Source organism: Cordyceps fumosorosea (assembly GCF_001636725.1).
Source record: "Cordyceps fumosorosea ARSEF 2679 chromosome Unknown scaffold_14, whole genome shotgun sequence".
In the NCBI taxonomy this organism is placed as follows: Eukaryota; Fungi; Ascomycota; class Sordariomycetes; order Hypocreales; family Cordycipitaceae; genus Cordyceps; species Cordyceps fumosorosea.
In genome coordinates, this window is record NW_017387314.1 from 71,126 (window position 1) to 89,121 (window position 17,996).

Consider the following 17,996-nt stretch of genomic DNA (forward strand, 5'->3'; position numbering starts at 1 on the left):
CCAAACGCCCCCCCCCCCCGCCTCTCATCAAACCCCTCCTCATCCTCCTCGACTTGACCCTCGGCTCGCCAGGCCGTCTCAGTGTATTGAGGCAGGGAGCAAAGTACCGTAGTAACCATCTCGGGTGGGGGACAAGGCTTGGCTTGGCTACCACTCCATTCAAGAGGCTGGCGACAGGGATTGCCCAAATGCCAAGTTCAAGTTTGGCCCTAGTTACTCGACCTAGGTCCATACGGGCTCAATGACAGTACATGGTATGGGTTTGGTGGTTGCCCCTTTCACCGGGCCGTTGGCGCGACGTTGCATCTTGGGCGTTGCGGCTTTCACAAAAAGTAACTCAGTCCAGTCTAATTATAACCAGCTCTAACTAGTAACTAGAGCCTTCCCTGTTGAGTGTCGTCATCTCGCAAATCCGCGGCATGCTTACCGGCTCACTCAGGCTTCATTCATTGGGATGGATGGTTGGATGGTTGGCTCGGTCAGTGGCAACATGATCATCAAGCCATCATCAATCAGTAACACCGGGATGATCGCCGTCAATCGCCTTCCTCTGGCACACGGTCCCCATCTTTTTCTTCTCCCCAAGGTGTCTGTGGCCGTGTTACAGCGTTTGGTGTGGGAGCAATGCAAAGCGACACAGACATCGGCTAACTCCCTTTCTCCGTCCAAGGGGTCAGACAGTCTGAGGCAGGGGAGACTAAGAAGGCTATGAACAGAGTTAAAGTTGTGAGCTTGTTCCTCAAGAGACCCTGTTCAGCTACATCACTTTTCTTCAGCCACCGGCCACAGTGGCTGGTAACGACGTATGCTGGAATATGCAACACGTTTCAAGTGACACTTGGCCGACCCAACCCCGTCGTCGGGCACGGAGATGCCGGTATGGCGTCAGATCTCTCGACAACTCTTGTTATAATGCGCCTGAACAGGTTTTGTCATGTGTCCGCGAGGACGTCCTCGCTATGGGAGGCATTATGATTGTAGATTAGGTTCCTCGATGGCAAATGACTCGAGCCCCGACCCTCGATGCAAGTGATGCACGGAGGGACGCGCCGCCACTCCTCCTCTCGACGAGTCGCAACAAACTGTCACGGTGTGTGGTTGCGCTTCTCCACCCGGCATATTCCTCTCGATGCCGTAATATTGATGTGCCAGCTGTACGAGGATCGACGTCTTGGTAGGGGCTCTCTCTCTGCCTGGCTCACAGAGGTCGGCTTCGGACACTAGCTACCTACTTGGTGTTCATTTCCTTGTTTATGATTAGTTAGAGGGCCTCTCTGTCAGCGGAAAATGCAGAGCGGAATAAATCCATTGCTCATTGGCGGCGGGCAGAGCCGTGGACACCCGAAATTATTTGAGTAATCATGGGCCACCAATCTATAATGTGCTATAAGCGAGCTGCTCGCTTTCCCCGTTCCCCGTAGAGGGAAGGCCATTGTTTTTAATGCACACCATGTTTAAAAGATTATATTATTCTTTGCTAATATCTGTTTTGGCGCAAGTTTTGATGTCGTAAAAGGGGATACCTGGCCAGAAGGGCTGATACGGTCGTCATTACACTCGACATGGTGGCGCTCTAGGAGAAGTGAGAGTATCATGTAGCTCTCATTTTCTTTTCTTTCTTCATCCCTCCCCTGATCATGGACTAATGAATTGTTTAGATGCGGTCACGGGCGATATTCTTTCATTCTGGGTCGATTATGAAACGGGAGGCAACAGAAGAGTCCCCTACAACCCTCACAACTGTAAAGCGTCAATGCGATACACTTTGACTTCTCACACCACGGTGGCAAACTCGTGTCAATTATGACAGATACTGACAAGGGCCCAGACCCCGTCCTCTTCTGAGTAAAAACGTGGAGTGAAAGTGCAGAAGCGAGAAAGAAGAGGCTGCCTCTGTCCGTACATAATAACCGAGCTCGTGGAAGCCAGGGGTGGAATGTCACGGCGGCGGCGGAGAAGAGATGTGTCATTTCTTGGGCGGATAGAGGCGTGACTGTCAAGTTCCAAGACAAGCCCCGTAAAGTTCCAAAGAGCATCGGTTCTTGCTTCTCGAATCTCGTTCGCGAAGGCGGTGCAAACGACCATGTCCTTCCCAAGTTATTATAGGGGGAGGGTCAGCGCGCACTGTAGCGTGTTAAGAGCCGGGATGGTGCGTGACTCGTGAACATCACTGATAGGTAATTAGGATGATGAAGAGAACTGCAACGGAGAGTTTATCTATATGATGATCCTTGCAGGACAGCAAACGAGATTGATAGATATTACGAGAAATCTCCTGGAGCGGGAACTCGGGCTTTTGTAAGTCTGGGCATGACGGCCTCAGCAGCTCGATGCATCGTCACCAGGTTGAGAGGCTTTAGTTGCAAGGTCAAAGGGGTTTAAGAATGTTCCCTTGATCAAGTAAATTACTATTATCGGTTGGAAAGGATGCCAGGAGGCTGTAGCTTCGCGGCCGAGGCCTATGAGAGCGGGACAGCTCCCGCGAGCCAATGCATTCGGCAACCGTCCGAACGGAGACATTTCCAGTCTTTTTTTAGTACGGAGAATATGCCAGAAACTGGAGATAAGAGGTGGACGGGCATATTCTCCTGCATCCGGCATCCAGACGCTCTCACTCTGAGAGTCCTACCGACAGCACGGTCCCTCTTGGCTTCTTAATGGGAGGGGGGACTTGGGTAGGGCTGGGGCTGTCCGGGAATTTTTTTATTTTTGACGGCCCCCGAGTCAAGTCAGAAGTCGGGTCCGAGAATTGATAATACTACCCGTAAATCATGTATAAAATAAAAAAAAGAGGAAACATGACTGTCGAACAGACACGCCAAGTTGCGAGTGTAACCTTGCCTCGGCCGTGCACGACAGATAGATGCAGAGGGACGGGGAGGGGGCCTAGGGTGAGCGCAGCTGTGTGGTGATGATCCGCAGAGGCAACCGGGGCGATCAGCCACACTAGCGAAGTCTTGGTTTTTTTCTTCCTTTTTGTCAATTGTCCTTTTTTGCTACCAAGACATACATATTCAAGCCAGAGTAGAAACCCTTGACCATCCGGGCCATGCGGTGAGTGGAGATGAGCAGCACATGGCAGCGGGAAGGGGTCCCCTTGACAAGAGCCAGGAGCGAGGAAAAAGCAAGTATAAACTGTCACAGGCTGTCAATGAGAAAGAAAATACACTTCTTAATCCACTACAGATAACAAATCCGGTCCCATTGTTACCTTTGCGCCGAGGTCTGCAAGGTACTGATACCGTGTTTTGGCCGTGCCCTGTCCAGATTACTGGCGACTTACAGCGGGCCACCCCCTGAAATACAGCGCCTTAGCACATCCCAACTCCCTCGGAACCCCTGTAAATACAGTGGTGAGACTTCGAGTTCTGACAGTTTCGGCGGAATTCAACGGCTACCCGTAGCCGGGGAGGGAGGGGGAAGGGGGGGGGGGGCCTTAACAAGATGACCTGTTCGTCGGGCTGAGACATGATTCTTAGCCTCGCGTTTCTATTCTGTCTCTTTTTACTTTATTTATTGTCCCCTTGTTCTTTTACCCCAGCCTCGTTCTTATTATTCGCATCTCGCTTCTCAATACAATACGCTAGCAATGTGGCCGTGCTGCGCTGGGTACACTATCCACGTCGCAAAAAGGCGTGCATATATAACAGCACGTATATTAACAACCACATTAACTATTTTATTGGTACAACAACTCGCTCGGATCCTGCAATGTAGTATTTCTGGGCGTTGACTCCTTAATTGCAAATACAGAGACTTTGTCAAAGCAAGAAAAAACTCCGACCGTGCCTCGATGTCGACAAGCCTCCCTCCGCGCCATTCAAGCCTCCTCCTAAAGACCCTGCTGATGCAAGCCTCGTATCCTCCGTTGATATTAACTACCGATACTCTGCGGAAACCACATTCCACATTCCGTAGCAACAAGCGCCTCTTTTGCGCTTTTCGACGGTTCAGAGTCAAGCTTGGAGCCTTGAAGCGCTGCGAACAAGTCCCTAAGTCCCTGTCCAGCAGCCTGGGCCAGTTCACAGGTCCAACATGATTTCAACCTTTAGCTACTGAATCCACCAGTTGTTACCGGCATTTGCAATACAGAACAAAGTATTTTGTCCATTTTTATTTGCCTTGTGCTTGGCGCTGGTCTTCCAGAATCCATTATACCTTCCCAAGTCTATATGCCACGTGTGTTGAAGAAGCCGGCTATGTGAGGCCCCTTCGACAAAACCTGGTACCCATGTCGAGACTTCTGTACTAGTATATCATCAGTCTTTATCGAAACTTTATCATTGACTGTTTTCTCTCGGAGTAGTCTTATGATTGGACTGCAAGAGCTTGGAAAAGCCAGCTCTACCAGTTCGGGGGATCGATTGCATTGACCAAAGAATGGCAATCTCGCTCGCCTTTGGGGTCCTAATAGTTGGGTACATTGAATCATAAGATACACATGATATTGCTCGTCTTATCCAGTAATATCTGGCGTCGAGTGACACCATGGGACTGCCAAGTCAGCTGCAAAACCCGACGCGCGGAGACGATTCATGCACACCACGGCGGCGCAGACTCTCGGGATCTCCTTCCAGTCCCCCCAATGACCGGACTTGCCCCGTCATCAACCATTATCAAATTAACCTGATGAATTAATACACTCAAATCCTGCAGCTAATTTCCGGGGGACCAAATAATCTGTAATCTATCTGCGTACTGCGCGCCCGCATTCTCAGGTGGACATCCACCTGCCCTCCTGCATCTATTGCCATCGTCGGGACGCACTCAACCTTGGCCGCCCTGGATGACAAGCTGTAAGCCCCATATTGATACAAGTTGCGGATGCCACCAGGGAGAGAGAGATGAGATGAGGGGAAGGGCCGGGGCCGCCTCGTCATCCGGCCCTTTGGGACTTTTGGTAATCGCTCCGTGAGATCTGGGAGAGGGCTCGTTGCATAAATTGCTTGCACAGACAATTAACCCGACGGTGTGACTTCCCAGACAGCCACAAACTCCCTTACCCATACTAAGTAGTCTTAAGAGAGCTGTGAGAAGTAATGCGCGCACTCTTTACCCCGGCATCCCTCATATGGCACAATCTGCTTAGTCTGAGGCAATCAACTTGGCCTTGCCACTGGCCATGCCACGCGTAAACGCTTCCATTCCCGGGGTGGGAACAACTAGTTATCATTTCCCAGCTTATGTATGGGTATTGCAAGGTCAAGGTATCTTCTCTTTCTCCCATTTAGGCTTCTTTCCCGGGACGATTTCCCACCGTCGGTCAAGTTTGATGATGATCCGACGTCAAAGAGGAGATGGCTGTCACTCTACGGACTATATGTGCTTGGTAGTTGTTCTCGCCGAGTAAATCCATATTCCTTGACTTAAAACCCGGCTTTTAAGAGAAGGAGAATCTCCGCGGTCATGAACGGATCCTAACGGGGCATGATGGATGCCTAGAATCACTCAGTCCAATAAGCCAGTCGGGCACGCCAAAGACCCAAAATATAGCAAAGCCACGAAAATGCGCTATATGCAAAACAATAATCCCTCGCTGTATGAAGGTGTCTCTGGATGTTGTTATTGGAGAATTTGAACTCCTCGGTGGCTTGCCTTACCACCGCCCAGCGTAACCACCGTCGAGTCATATCCAAGAAACACGCAAGACTAGCATACGAAGTACAGTGCACAGCAGAAGGAGGCCTGTCAGCCAGGTGCTACAGTTCCGGTTGCTCATTAGAATTGTTTTACGACGTTACGTTCACCCCATGCTGGCGGTAACACGAACTCCTACCCCAGGCCAACCATGACACATATGTACAACCCTCCTCAATCTCATGCCCTGCGACGGCAACATGTACATAAATTGATTAGGTATCAAAGTGTTGAAGCTTCCTACTAGTTGTCCCACCGATCTTCGACTTGCGTAAGAGCAGTCTACTTACGAGGAAACGATGTACAGCTCTGCGCTGCACAGTAGTGCTCCGGGTATCCCACACGCTACGCCACATGAGCAAAAGTCCTGTCGAGGAATTGCAGACCGGGATGCGTCGAGGTGATACTGGCACGCCTACACCTGAAATTAGAGGGTCTCTTCATCCGGGATGCCTCGTGCCCCCTCCAGGATAAGCCGACCATCATGTCGGAGGGGATGGATGCATCTCTCAACCCGGTAAGGCCCAGCGTCCGCGGAGCCTGGCCTCCAGAACAGTCGAGAACAAGCGGGTGTATGCATCTCTTTGCCTTTCGTCTCCGCTGATCTGTTCAGGTCAGACCAGACTCGTCCGATGTGAAATATCGCCGGCTGCAAGCTACGGGGCGGGGGCGCTCGTCCAGTGTTGATTGCAGTCTCCAGCCACGATACGCCCGATACTAAGAACTGGCACTTGTCAAAGCGTCGGAACCAAGAAAAAGAAAGAAACGTGTTGCAAGCCAATAGCGCCCCCAATTTGAAGTGTCCTCTCTGTGTTCGGAGAGCTAAGGGCCAAGGAACTGTTCCTCTCAAGGCAGGCGGCGAGGCTCTGGCGGGACTATTAGCATAACAGTAGCAAATAATACGCACAAGATGTATAATGGGGCTATTTGGGGATGTATTATTCGTAAAGGGTGGAGGGGTGTGCCCGTCCGCGCATCCTGGTTCAGTCCATATGTCGCCTCCTATAATGGACAATCAGTTAATATCGTGCCGTCCGTATGGTTGGGCGGTAGTCGCCAATGATTTTCATCCTCCAGGGCAGCCAGCAACTTGCAGCGCAATTTTCGGTGGCGACACATCCTTCAATGCTGGTTGCCTCGCCTTTGCATGCTTGGATGAAGTGCATTGACAGCAAAAAAGGTTCAAGGCAACAAGTTCAGGAATATGTGAAACTACAACTGTCAATCTCATCTTGGCGTGTGTGATAGATTGATGGTTCCGAGACTTCCGGGGGATCAGGATTTGTGTACAGGGCGAGACTCCCCCGGTTCCCGCGTTGCAGTGTTCTCCAGGCGTTTCAAATCGCATCAGAGCTGGAGAAGGCGCGAGCTGCGCGGCAGGTTTGGTCCGTGGATGGAGGGAAGAGGTGTCACGGTCTCATGCGTAGCCAGCCGAGTTTCATCCAAAACAATGCAGCTCGAGTCGAAACACGTTCCGGAAGGGCTCATCGTCAAGCGGAATGGCGATGTGCCGCTTTGCCTTGGTGCGTCCTCCCATCTACGGGCATGCGACGCTACCCGGTGGAGGACGAGTGCCGCTGTGTGAGCCGCCCGAGAGATCCGAAACAGCTATTCCAGAAGGAACGGGTATTTATTTGAAATTTTACGGTGTGGCACCCTGCAAGCAGATACGCCGTGGATCAGGCGAGACGTTGGCCGACGCTTGACGAAGTTGATGTCCCTGTTTGACAAGCCAACATCATTGAGTGCTCTGCAGTGTGGCTGAGCCAGCTGCCTCAGGATGTGGCTAGAGAGGTGGCTAGAGAGGTGGCTAGTAAGGTGGCTAGTACCAGACGGCTGGCTAGAGAAATGCCTCTTGGCTGCCTCTTTAGGACTAGGGTCGTGGCAGGTGGCGGCTCAGCCGTGCCGAGCTCGCCCAAGACCCGATTGCACATCATCAAACCATGGACTGATCTTGGGCAACATTCCGCAGGAAACGCATCCTTGCCCTGCAATGTGCCACGACTGAGGCGCTTCCTGTGACGCATCTTCCACTTAAGCGCGCGTCCTCCACTGGGTGTGTCGCCATCACACCTTCCGCAAGCTAGGTCATTCAACGAGCGCCGCTTTGCGCCGACAACGGGATGAGCCAGGCTGAGAATCCGACGAAACCCTGCCACAACTGCAGGCGGCAGCGGCTACGATGCGACCGCTCGTACCCGCACTGCACTAAGTGCACAAACGCCGGCAAGGACTGTCTCGGATACGGGAAGCTTTTCCGATGGACTGGTGCCGTGGCTAGCAGAGGCAAGCTCGCAGGTCGCACGTCGAGTGCTCCCGTCCCTGCAGGAAGCGCGGTAGCCGCCACGACGTCGTTGACGTCGTTTGCATCGTCTGGGGCTCCGCCGAATTATCCCGGCGATGTGTCGGCGGCGTCGTCTCCGGAATCTCACAACTCTCCGCGGACACCGCCACCCGGCGACGGTACCGCTCCTGAGCACTTGCAGATTGTCCGCTCACGAGCGACTTCTGTCGACTCGGAATTGAAAATGCCCTACGTCCTTATTGATCCGCTATATCAGGATCTAGGAAATTCTCACCGCTACTACTTATCATACTGTACGTAACTGCTAGTCCTTTGGTGCAACTTATTTCTAACAGAATGAACAGTCACAAATCGTGTCTGCAAGGACTTGGTTTCACAAGATGTGCCCTCTAAAAATCCTTTCCGCACCCTATTATCGCTCACAAAAGCGCATCCCCTGCTGCAGCACATTATTGTCGCCGCCTCGGCCGCGCACATGTCCAACCTCATGAAGGCCCCTTTACCCTCAATGCAGGAGAATCGCATGATTGCTTTCAATCGACACAATGCTTCCCAAAGAGCCCTGCAAGATGCATTGGTGGCAAAGCATAAGGCGCTGCTTCTCATGCACGATGCGGTTCAAGATATCGATGCCACAGGGGGCGATGTTGCTCTAGCTGCAGCTCTTTTCTTTGTCAATGTCGAGCTTATTGAGTCAGGAAAGCATGGCTGGAGGGCCCACTTGGAAGGCGCTGGCAGAATCATGTCCCTGCTCGAACCGTCAAGGTCTGCCGATAATGTTTTGAGAGATTATATGCTATCTGATTGTTTCATGTCAGTCACCCGTACCAGTTCAACAAACTCTGTTACTGACCTGCTGCAGCTACTTCATATTGGGCTCGGCTTTTATGCCTATCAAATTCCAAACCAAGTCATATTTCGAAGCTTCGCAAATTCCCTCGATTCTCAACCGGGCTGCTGCCAACAGCTACCTGTGCTGCCCACCAGCCATTCTTCAAATTCTTCATGGAGCTTCCCAGCTCTCCAACATGCAACATGATGCCATATCACCCGGCGAGATCGAAGCGGTCGGACTAGCGCTACTACATCAAGCACGCAGTTTTGATATCGTTGCCTGGGCGAATGATGCCAGGATAGTATCGTACCTTGAAGGCATACCAATAGAGAGTCGTATCCACGCTGGTTCGGCGCACCGTCTCGCGGCTTGTCTTTACATACTGCAGGCCGTGCCGGCGGTTGGGGCGGCAGTTGGACCTGAGTTTTCCCAGGAGCTGATTCGAGATATCTACGAGCATCTTGCAGGTATTCCCGACGATGACCCCAACTTCAAGGCCACAACCTGGCCTACGTTCATTGTTGGCGCCGAGGCGACGGATGAGCAGCAACAGAAGTGGGTCATGGACAGGCTGCAGCGCCTCGTTGTGAACTGTCCCTGGGGCTTCCTATACACAGCAATGGAAACGTTGCCAGTCATCTGGGGGCTGGACAAAGAGAAAGCGTCCCGTGGCTGGATTCAGACTCTCAAAGATCCCGATATGAACTTCCTCCTCGTCTGAGGCGCTAGGCTTCCTGGCCTTTCTGGCTCACATATGCCCCCCACATGAACTTCAGCTGGGGCGCCATAGCGTGAGATTCATACGTTTCATGATTTCACCACGCCTTGGAACCGCGGAACAAAGATGAAAGTCGAGTGCGTGCTGCCCTGTTCCTCTTCAAATAGTGTCTTGGACCGATTTAGTATTCTTGATGATGGCTGTGAAGACATCGACGGAACAGTCCCGTTCTGGCTCATGCTGCAGGAGCTCTTTCGCCGGAACATCACAACATGGGGTGCATTGTTGGACCTGCTTGAAACTATTTCCGTCACGCTTCGAGGGTCAACTGCTGCCGCTGGTGACTACGGATCGCTGCGACTAGCCGTCGAGAACGAACCATGCTTCTTTACGGATATCTGGCCGTCTATTTTGCGCTTTGCAATTGCTTTGCCGCGACATTTTCAAACTGGGAGCATCCCGAAACTGGTATCTGGACAAACGCTGAGACTCTCCCAAAGTCAGTGTGCATCACTGTTGGCTCACCAGTTTCTTTGTTCTTTCAAATCGCCACGGTCTAATTTCTACGACTTCAGTGTCTGGTACGATTCTAACCAGCGACTGCCCATCGCTGTTTCAGCATACCTTAAGTCACTTTTCACGTACTTTTACCTGAGGGCGACGCAACACCCAGACGAGATCCAATCAAATATGGTTGAGTACACTCTCTGGTCAGCAGACGTGACAAAGCTGTGCGCACCGAACTGGGATGGCAGGCCGCTTTCGAAGATTGGCATCAGAAAGCTGAGATTGCACAGTACGAAAATCCACAACATCGGCCACTTGGGGAGATCTGATGGGGTTGTCATTTCTGCAAATAAGGACATTGGTTTTGGCCAATCTGCGACACAGGAGGAACTTTACATTGGTGCTACCCCTGAGGCCTGTGTTGCAGTTCTCTTTACGCCACAGTTGAAAGATGAGGAAGCTCTGTCAGTTAATTTAGCACAACCCATGATTAAAATTTATGGCCAACGTCGGAGCATATCTTGGAAAGTGTACGACCCTCCGATGGCTGGTGGCCGAATGCTGCTGATGGATGCCCTCGAAATTGATCTAGTGGATCTCAGCACCTCAAGAATCGAAGGCGATGGCGGGTCGAGTCATATCCCGCTACCTGATTTGCTTGAGTGCAATCTCAAAAGAGAGTTAACCAAGGCCTACGCCGCCTTTACGTCCTGGCCCTCGAGTTCCGATTCGACCATCTTCACAGGGTTGTGGGGATGTGGTGCGTTCAACGGTGAACCGACGGTAAAATTGCTGCTTCTATGGATGGCTGCATCCATTACTGGGAGAGAGCTGCAGGTTGTTTTTGACGAAGCTGAGGGGGAGTATGCACGCTCATTCGAAGAGTTGGTCGAGCGACCGTCTCTACAGAGCGTATCGGATATCATTGAGCTGCTACGGTCGATAGCAAAAAGTACACCAAGGCTTGAGGTGATGCAATCACTCAAGGATACCTACTAATAGTCAAGTAACTCAACCAATCACAACATCACTTTTCTTGCATTTGTCCGAAGACATGATTACATTCACCGCAAATTTTAACGCAGCTAAACAGCTGCAGCTGAAGAAGTGCTTGCGATTGACTACTGACACTATATGAGAAGAGCTTTCCTTCTATTGATCTATTAGCTAATTTGCAATTCTACAGTTTCTATCAAGGACAGAGCTGCCTCGGGGCGCGTCGCTGTCTGTATTTTCAACTCATTATTTTCGCAACCCAACCAATATTTCCAGTTCCAAATGTCTTCTTGTAAACAACAACGACTCTATACCAGACTCTCTACCGCGCTGACAGCTGGAGCTGTCTGCGTCTTTGATGCTGTGCGGCGGAAGTAGGCACGCTTCATCCACTTCCAAGACTCTGTCCCAACCATCCACACCCCGACCGAGATGAAGACGACTGCCCACTCCCATGTGATGCCGGTATGCAAAAATACAACATGATTCAGCCCCGGAATATAAATGGTCGGGAACACGATGGCAAAGACAACCGTCACCGAGAAAAACAGGAATTTGTTTCCCCACAGGTGCTTTGCCCATGCGCCAATGCCTTTTGGCATGTAGAACAACGATCGGCGGAAGTCGATGAGCTCCCAAGAAAAGAGGAGAAAGATCCACGTCATTGTGGCATAGCACGTGGCACGCGCACGAAACACCTCATCGCAAGCGGGAGAGAAGTGTGTGTTGCAGTCGACGCCGAGGTTGCCATTGTCGAAGCCGAATATGACCACGGTGAAGGAGCCGAGGACGCAGCATGCCATGAGGAGGCCGTAGACCACCATGTCGAGCAGGAACTCGGGCGTGAAGACGCCATATTTGAGCTATCAAAAGTCAATGATTAGGCATTTGCACGGTCTTTTGTATGATCGAGCGCTTACATTATGGGGAGGGCGATTCAAGATATCCGGCACTGCCTTCTCAAAGCCCAAACCCGTCTCCGAAAAGGCGCCGGTGCCGAGGAGCATCCAGAGGATCTCAACAGGCGACAGCAAAAACACGGAGACGCCGTTGCGGTCCTTGAACGCGAGGCCGACGAGCAGCGCGATGACAAAGCCAATGTTGGCCGCGAGCACGTGCAGTATGAACTTTTGGATGTTGTCAAAGATGCGGCGCCCCTCCTCGACCGCGGTGAGGATGGACGCGAAGTCGTCGTCGGTGAGCACGATGTCGGATGACTCCTTGGCGACGTCCGCGCCGGAGCCCATGGCGATACCGACGTCTGCGCGGCGCAGGCTCGGTCCGTCGTTGACGCCGTCACCCGTCATGGCCACGTACCGCCCGCGACGGTGCAGCGCGGCAATCATGCGCACCTTTGTGCTGGGCGCGCAGCGGGCGACCACCAGCGGCAGCTCCGGGAGGCGGTCCAGCTGGGCGTCGGAGAGCGCGTCGAAGCGCTGCGCGGTCGTCATGAGCGGCGTGTCCGGGGCGGCGTCCGGCGGCAGGATGCCGACGTCCTGCGCGATGGCGCGCGCGGTCTGCGGGTGGTCGCCGGTCAGCATGTGCACGGCGATGCCGGCGGCGTGGAAGGCGCGCACGCTCGGCGCGGACTCGGGCCGTGGCGGGTCGTAGATGCCGACGAGCCCATGGAACGTGAGGCCATGCTCAAAGGCGTCGCGCGACGGGTTGCTATTCGAGGTGGAGGCAGGGTCGGCCGCAAGGACGTCGGCCTCGGCATCGTGGACCTTGTGCGCCAGAGCGAGCACGCGCAGGCCCTGGCTGGCGAGGGCTTCCATGTTGGCTAAGATGCTCGCCTTGGTGTTCTCGGTCAACGCCTGGGTGCCCTCGTTGACGGCGACGTTGGTGCAGATGTCGAGGACGCGCTCGACGGCGCCCTTTGTGAAAACGTGCGCCTGCTTTGATTCCGTGTCGCGAAACAGGACGGACATCTTCTTGACGTCAGAATCAAAGGGAAACTCGGCAAGGTGCGCCCATTTGGCGGAGGGGCCTTCGGAGAGAGTAGTTCGGCTCCAGCCGAAGCGTGATGCGAACACTTCGATCGCGATCTCGGTCGGCGCGCCGCGAGCCTTCCATTCGCTAGATCCCTTCTCCTTGGTGCCGTAAACCTGCTCAAGGCTGGCAAGGTTTGCCAGCGACGCGATGTTGAGGTACTGCTGGAGAGCAGTTGTTCCGGTCACATGCTCTGCTGGGATTATCGTCTGCATGGACGTGGGCTTCTCCTCGACCGGGCCCATCTTCCTGGGTTCTGTCGTCGTGAACGATACCTCGCCTACATTCGGGTTGTAGACTTCGTTTGTGGCTTCTACCGAGTACGTGCCGCAGGCAGGCAACCAGGCCTTGCGGACGACCATGCGACCTTGCGTGATGGTGCCGGTCTTGTCGGAGCAGACATCTGCACGAAGGTAAGCGAGCGGGCTGAGAGAGGACGGATCTGCGACTTACTGGTCACTCCGCCCAGAGCCTCGAGGCTCTGCAGGTTTCGCACGATGACGTGTCGCTGGAGCATCTTTTTCGTCCCTGCGGCCATGGTCACGGTGAGGACCAGGAGAAGGGATACCGGGATGGTGCCGACGGCGGTGGTGACGGCGTACAGGATAACGTCAGTCTGGGTGTTGAACTTGTTGGCGCCGAGGACGATGATGGCACAGACGACGGCGAAAGCCAAGAGGCCGAGAAAGAGCTGTGCGAGTTTTCTTTGAAGAGGGGTACCGACGGTCAAGCCGAAGAATTCGCCGAGGGCACCGATTGTAGATTTCCAAGCTCTCTTGAAGTAGGGATCTGCGGCCGAGTCTCGCGTGGGTTCCTTGCCATCGCTCTGAAGCGCTCGAGCGATAAGGCCGATTTCGGTAAACATACCGGTCGCAAAGACGACGCCACGACCTCGACCTTTGGTGATCGTGGTGGAGCTGAAGACGACGTTGAGGCGATCGCCAGGGCCAGTGTTGTCGTCAAAGACGAGCGCGGGGACCTTGGACACGGGAGCCGACTCGCCGGTCAGCAGAGCCTCGTCGGCCTCGAGGTTGACGGCCTCGAACAGGCGAATGTCAGCGGGCACGGAGTCGCCGGTGCCGAGGTCGACCACGTCACCGGGGACCACCTCGGCGGTCGGGATGGCGACGGTGGCGCCGTCACGGAAGACGTTGCAAGTGGGCTTGCCCAGCGTGCGGAGGGAGTCGATGGTGCGTTCGGCCTGGAGCGTCTGGATGTAGCCGATGAAGATGTTGGCGACGATGATGCCGCCAAGGATGCCGCCTTCGATCCAGGCTCGGATTCCGAGACTGGCAGCGAGTGCAAGAAGCAGTACCTACAGCGAATACGTTTAGCAAAACCCCGCAGCACACCTGCCAAGCCATCATGACGGGGACGTACCAAGGTCATGGCGTTGAAGATTTGCTCAATGAAGATCTTGAGAGGCTGCACGCCCTTTTTCTGCTCCAACTCGTTGCGGCCCGCGCTGGCGAGGCGCTGCGCGGCCTCGTCGGCGGACAGGCCGGATGACGGGTCGGTGCGGAGCTCCTTGAGCACCTCTTCGCCGGCCAGGCTGTGCGCCGGGCGGGACATGGGGATGTTGGACTGCCCGGAGGCATGCGCCGCCGCCGCAGGCGATGTCGAGGTGCTGCTGCTGGTGGTGGTGGACATTATAACGGATCGGGGGATGCCATGGATGGGGGAGGGAGGTAAGGAGACTTGGGGTTAGGATGCGTAAAGCTTGAACAAGTTGGCAATGAGGAGGGCAGGCATTGAGGATTATATAGAGAAAAACCATTCTAGAAACTGCCAAGGCCCAACACATCAATTTAGGCATTCACGGGCGCCGCGGGGATATTATTCGCGAAATCTCCGTGTAACCGGCCGGAATGAGTGCCCAGCGTGAAGTTTAGAAGCCTAATTAGGAAATAAATAGTCAGTGGGGCTCGGAATGATCCTCTTCGCCTATTTACAGCGAGGCTCATCTCAATCTCATCCCCACCATCCTCCATCTCCGGCCTACTGCCTTCTGTGCCCAGTCTTTTCTATTATTTCCATCAATTTCATCTTCTCTATTCTTTCAGTCTTGTTAAGCTGTTCCATCTTCCTTATTTTATATAATTTTCGTTATATTTTCCGTCGAACCTTGTATGTTCTGATCAAGCCTTACTGCTAGATGTGATGCTTGCGTGATAAAAGGAACATCTGTACGGATCTTTATTTTCAGGCGGGTTCTCTGTAGACGATCCATAGCCAACAAAGAGCAACTTCAGCCTGTTATCTAATAAAGCCCTGTCCAAGAGTCAGAACATTCGCAGTTACGGGCGGGCACCTCCCCACCAAGGCGGCACCTCCGCACACGCAAGTTACCGTACGGCCATTTGGAGATGAGCTTCTCACAGAGCCTTGAGCCTTGAGCCGGCCCCTCTCGCATTGCTAAACACTACAAGCAAGTCTGCGCCAGTGGGTGGCCGTGCCGGTGTGTGTAAGTTGTTAGTAGTAAGCACGAGACTGTGCTGAGCCTCGCCGCTGTCCCATCTTTCCAACGCGGTGCGCTAGACCATTTTAGGAAGCCAAGGCACATCAAGTACAAAGAATTGACAATTTGGCAGCGCAACTTTCTCCGATGACTACCTCGCCGTTGGCTATCCACGCCATGGCGAAGAAAGCAAAAATGCAGACGAGTTGTCACAGATTCTCAAAAGTTTCTTCAAGTTTTCCCAACAGAAACTCAAGGATCAAATTGCTGAAGCAGCAACATGGCCTCACGACGTTCTAACAGTGACAGATATGCATCTAAGTTCCAGCTCAGCTTCGGTATCACGGAAGACAAAATGGAGGCAGAAGGGAATTAAAAGGGTAGATTTCGGAGGAAATGATCACTTACCAGCCACGAGCCACCGTTGGGAGAATAACTTCAGGGATTTTCTGAGCGTCGCCACGCGGCCGGCGGCGTCGCTAGAAGGCTCTGCCATGGCCTGCTGCAGGTAAATGGACGCGGCCGTGTAGTTGAGATGTAGAACGAACGGTGAAACAGCATTCTTGACTGATTCATGCGCCCCAATGATTCTCTCGGCCATTTCTATCGTTGACGCAAGGACTGACGAACTCTCGGGAGAGCGGCCTGTATCCGAGTGGGAAGGGAGCTCTCGTGAGGCCACATTCTGAAGTGACGTGGGATTATCAAGGAGGAGAATTGCGCTTCATCTTGTTAGCACGAGTATCAAGCTGAATGGGTTTGCCTACTGCACCATACCTGAAACATGTCGACATTTGGGTGCAGAGCTCCAGTCTGCGCACGCGGGCTTCGAGACGTGATACGTGAACCAAGGCAAATATTGTGCGACGAAGCTGCGCGGAGTCATGCGAGCCTTCTGCTACATCCTTTATCGCCAAACTCAGCAAATGGGCTGCTTGCGCAAGTCGAGCAAAGCGGCCCATCTCCAAGGTATTCGCGGAGGTGAGGGTGCATGCATCTTCGGGCCCGGTTGTCTACAAAAGTTAGTTGAAAACAACAAGACGAACAGTTTGGGACCAGGGAGACTTACCCCATTATCCCAGTTTTGGTCATCTATGGGGATGTAATTGGACGTGTCGGGGTCCGGCGTTACGAGCTGGCGTTTGGGATTCGACAAGTTGATGAATCTGGACACCCCGCCGTCAATGAATAACCAGCAAACATGAACAGAGTCAAAGATTTCGTACCTGTCCATGGCAAGGATGGCCCACCAAACGCGACGACACTCTTCCAAGTCGAACGCCTCGATTTCGGGATCCGGATGCTCACTGACGGAGCTGTCGACGCTGAGGGCTATCGCGTACCGCGCACATGAGGCAATGGAGAAAAAGGCAGCTGGATAGATGCCATGTCCTAGCTCGTAGCACGCTATAAATATGCTGGCTTGAAGAGCAAGCAGCGAAAGAATGCCGGAATTCTGCACGGAGTGCTGAAATTGCTTCGTCAACTCGTACAGTGGTGTACGTGCCATCAAGTTTACCGCATCGCTGCTGAGCCGCATGGCCAGCAACAACAGGTGCAACTCAGCGCGGTTATATGTCAGCCGTTTGAGAAGCAGCTTGTAGAACTGAATCTTGGAGACTATGGGCATCCAGACATGCACTGTGGAAAAGTGCTTCTGCGCCGTCCCCCGAATGTCCGCAACGGTACCAACCGTGGCAGCAATCTCGTCTGTGAGCAGCGAGTCGATTTGCAGGGCGGGAAGTAGCAGCTGTGCATTCTGGAACACCTCCGGGTCCAGAAAATGCTCGGCAACAAGAGTCGATTGCTGAATCCGCGGCTGCTGCGGCTCAGCGGCCTCCCTGCTCTGGGTGCTCGCCTGTGACGGGCTTGGTGTGTTGCGCGGCGACAGAAGCAGTGGTGGTGAGAAAGCTGTGGACGTATTGGGCTGCTTTGGGCGGACTTGTCTGCGTTTTCTGCGTTGCGGAAATACACAGGAAATATTTTTCCTAAAATCGAATGATTGATTAGAGAGAGTTGTTTGTCAAACGACAGGTTGAAATCAGTGGAGGACCAACGGACTGCAAACAGAGCGTGCATTCTGGCGTCGCACGGTCGCATTTCCGCTTCGCCTCGCGACACTGCAGGCATGAATAGCGCGAGGCCGAATGCGCGTCGGAGCTTCGAGCAGGCATGATTATTGATGATGGTGAAGGACAAATAAGATGGTGCAGAGGTAGATGCGGAGGCGGAGATATGCGTCCTGATGGATCTTGCTGTTTACAAGAACATGCCGAGGTTTCTGGGGCGTTGCGGGGTTATGCGGGGTTATGCGGCATTGTACGGTGATGTGGCTTCATTCTATCGGCATGATGATCTGATCTCACCGCATTTATGATTTGCATCATTTCATGTGCCTTTTTATCTTACAAATGTCTAGTGCTTATAAATATTGCACTTGTCTGTTTGCAGCACTACGTTAGAAGATCGAGTATAAAGAGAGCCTCGAATCAGAGCTTCGATTGAAGAGCCTTGCTCTTTACACCAACACCAAGTGCGCTACACTACGCTA

The 17,996-nt window shown here is 53.2% G+C and overlaps 3 protein-coding genes across 3 annotated transcripts; 1 reads left to right on the forward strand and 2 right to left on the reverse strand.

Annotated features, from left to right (window-relative positions):
- Positions 1-7,760: 7,760 nt before the first annotated feature.
- ISF_05681 (hypothetical protein) lies at positions 7,761-9,498 on the forward strand (the record flags this gene model as incomplete). The annotated part of the gene is made up of 3 exons (XM_018849286.1): positions 7,761-8,235; positions 8,287-8,707; positions 8,805-9,498. 3 exons carry the CDS (start codon positions 7,761-7,763, stop codon positions 9,496-9,498), a joined length of 1,590 nt encoding a protein of 529 aa, XP_018703313.1.
- Positions 9,499-11,306: 1,808 nt separating this feature from the next.
- On the reverse strand, positions 11,307-14,637 carry ISF_05682 (sodium transport ATPase 5; the record flags this gene model as incomplete). Its single annotated transcript, XM_018849287.1, has 4 exons — positions 11,307-11,861; positions 11,919-13,390; positions 13,441-14,302; positions 14,368-14,637. The coding sequence occupies 4 exons, from the start codon at positions 14,635-14,637 to the stop codon at positions 11,307-11,309; spliced, it is 3,159 nt and encodes a 1,052-aa protein (XP_018703314.1).
- A 1,208-nt stretch (positions 14,638-15,845) lies between these two features.
- On the reverse strand, positions 15,846-17,619 carry ISF_05683 (Transcription factor; the record flags this gene model as incomplete). Its single annotated transcript, XM_018849288.1, has 4 exons — positions 15,846-16,167; positions 16,223-16,458; positions 16,515-17,386; positions 17,538-17,619. The coding sequence occupies 4 exons, from the start codon at positions 17,617-17,619 to the stop codon at positions 15,846-15,848; spliced, it is 1,512 nt and encodes a 503-aa protein (XP_018703315.1).
- Positions 17,620-17,996: the final 377 nt, after the last annotated feature.